At 60.9% G+C, this 2,578-nt stretch overlaps 2 protein-coding genes across 2 annotated transcripts in view; one reads left to right on the top strand and one right to left on the bottom strand.

Annotated features, from left to right (window-relative positions):
- Positions 1–2,268, bottom strand: part of LOC113206960 (proclotting enzyme-like) — a gene marked incomplete at its 5' end in the record, with an annotated part of 13,377 nt that extends 11,109 nt beyond the window's left edge. Inside the window, 5 exon segments of the mRNA XM_052265905.1 lie at positions 685–929; positions 1,024–1,204; positions 1,399–1,625; positions 1,954–2,093; positions 2,204–2,268. Of these exon segments, the coding sequence (XP_052121865.1) occupies positions 685–929; positions 1,024–1,204; positions 1,399–1,625; positions 1,954–2,093; positions 2,204–2,268 (858 nt within the window).
- LOC113207028 (ras-like GTP-binding protein Rho1) overlaps positions 1–2,578 on the top strand; it is a 13,205-nt gene that overhangs the window by 551 nt on the left and 10,076 nt on the right. The window lies entirely within an intron of this gene.

Genomic DNA, 2,578 nt, shown 5'->3' with positions numbered 1-2,578 from the left:
CAATTAGTGAAATCTCCACGACTCTTTTCGATTCTTTGCCGACACAAGTAGAGTGCCCTCCGGTGCCCTCCCCATCTCCCCTCCCCATCTCCCCTCCCCCCTCTCGTAAGGTGTGAGGGAATGCCCGAGCCTACCCCCTAATGAGTCACACGTCGGGTGATTCAGTCTCGCAAAGCTCACTAATGGGACCCGCCACCGCTGCGGTGGTGGGGGAGCGGGGCGCGGCACCACCCCTACTTGATGTGCTCTCTCTCTCTCTCTCTCTCTCTCTCTCTGTCTCTCTCTCTCTCTCTCTCTCTCTCTCTCTCTCTCTCTCGTCGACCAACAGTTAGTAAAACAAGGATGCCACGCGACAGAGCGTTGCGGCAAGGTGTGGCGGAACCGGCGGGGGAGGAGAGGGGAGGGAGGAGTGGGGGGCTCGTTATACGTATCTTATCAAAGCCTGAACGCCTAGTAGGACCCACTGCCGCAAGAGTGGGGCGTGGGAGGAGAGGGAACGGAAAAGAGGGGGGAGCAGGCACGCCGAAATGCGTCATCGCTATTGCCGGAAAATGTTTCGCTCCTTGTTCAGCCGAGCTCACGGTGTTGGCTACGCTCGTACACTACTTGCTATAAGCTCCCTCGCCCCTGCGCCTAGCTAGCTCTAGAGAGTCTGTCTCTAGCTTGCACCGCTACGCCACTCACCGATGACGGTGGCGAGCTGCCCCGTGAGGTCCATGTTGGGCGGCGGCAGGCAGATGGGCCAGACCCAGTCGCTGAACTCGGCCTCGCCGTCCAGGTACAGGAGGGCGATGTCGTCCGTGTACGCGTCCGAGTTGAAGCGCTCGTTGACCAGGATGTCGCGCACGTCGAACGTCTGCACGCGGTCCGGGTCGGGCTGGCTCAGGTCGTACTCCCCGAGGCCCACCGTCAGGTCGGCGGGGTCCAAGCTGAGGAAGAAGCGGGTTGTGGTTGAGAGACTCCTGCTGAAGCTGCAAAGGGCCTCGGCCCGCCCGGTGTGCGAGCTGCGCGGCGCTGGCCTACTTGTAGACGCAGTGGGCCGCGGTGAGGACGTGCGTCGAGTCCAGCAGCACGCCGCCGCAGAACTGCTGCTCGCCGAAGCGCAGCAGCGCCGCCATCCAGGGGAACTGGCCGGGCTCCGACTCCTGGCCGCCCTCCACCTTGGCGTTCTCCGTGCGCTTCAGCACCCGCGTCACGCCACAGGCTGCAACACACACAGCACGTCTCATCGGCGTACTCGGAGCGTCCTCGATGACGTCATGGGTTGGCCCGGAAGACCTCCGTGCTACCGTTATTCGAACTCAGCGTGTCTCAAAACCATCCGTACTCCGAATTTGAGCTGAATCGGGGGTGTCATCGCCGTGCTCACGAGGCCCCCGATGACGTCCCCGTACTCACTCTCCTCCTGCGTGTCGAACGCGCGCGTGTTGAGCGGGCGCGGCTTCCTCCTCCTGTAGGGTCTGCTGTCGTCGCCTCGGTCGCCGTCGCCCCTCCTGCTGGCCCAGCCCCGCCGCCGCCCGTTCCTCGCCCTGTTGCTCCCCGTCGTCCGGTTGGTGCGCGGCCCGTAGTAGTCGCGACTCTTGTCGTAGAGGTCCTTGTCGTCAGGGCAGCACACACCGATGTACCTGGCGTGCCCGAGGAACAAAGTCAGCGTTGCCACACATCATCAGAGGGGTCAGATCATCTACCTCGCTCGGAAGTCAAGTTTTACTACAATTCTCGCCTGCAAGTGGGCAAAAGGCGTGGTTGCTCCCCTCTCAGTCATCGGTGCACTTTTTTGCAGTCATACTAGACTCACGCTGGCTTGCAGGGGGATTACCTCTATCCTATCTTACGAGGCTCGCGAGGCGATGGACCGCTCACCTGGTGAAACCCTCCGACGCCGAACGCTTTGTAGTGCGAGTCACAACCTACCTTGGCCTATGCTGTTCAAATGGTGTTCCTGTTACATACTTGCCCTCGATGACGCAGGCGTAGTCCTTGAAGCGGTCGAAGTTGTCCTTGAACTCGTTAAGGACGCAGAAGCGGACATGGCGGCAGTGGCCCGGCTCCTTGTTCGGCGTGATGCAGCTCTGGAAGGGGACGTCCTCCTCCTGTGGAAACAGAGTCAGCTGGTCGAGGAACACGGCATGGCATGGTGGTCCCGGGGTGGGGGAGGGGGGGGTCCCGAGGAAGCGCCCGCCCGGCCCCGTAGTAAACTCACGTCATCGTCGCCGGTGATCAACGTGGGATGCGGATGCGTCGAGTCGGAGCGCAGAATAGCACGTTCTGTAAAATAAAACGTTGAGACGGTTTGGCGGTCACCTATCACCAACACGTCAGTAGCAGTGGAGCAGTGGGCCGCTGGCAGTGGGGCGGGATGCGCCGTGGGTTGCCTACATAGACGGGCTTCGAAGTGCAAATCGCCTATCCTTCAGGCGCGTGTTCACACTGGGAACGCAAGTGTGTGAATGTCGCTCACTTGCAGGTGTGTGAATATCCATTCGTATACACTTATGGGGGTAAACGTGTATGAACACACCTGCAAGTGAGCGACATTCACACACTTGCGTTTCCAGAGCAGACGGCTCGGGAGCAG

This window comes from Frankliniella occidentalis, unplaced genomic scaffold (genome assembly GCF_000697945.3).
Source record: "Frankliniella occidentalis isolate FOCC.00 unplaced genomic scaffold, Focc_3.1 Scaffold32, whole genome shotgun sequence".
NCBI lineage: Eukaryota > Metazoa > Arthropoda > Insecta > Thysanoptera > Thripidae > Frankliniella > Frankliniella occidentalis.
The sequence above is the reverse complement of the archived record's forward strand: the minus strand, read 5'-3'. Positions and strand labels throughout refer to the sequence as shown.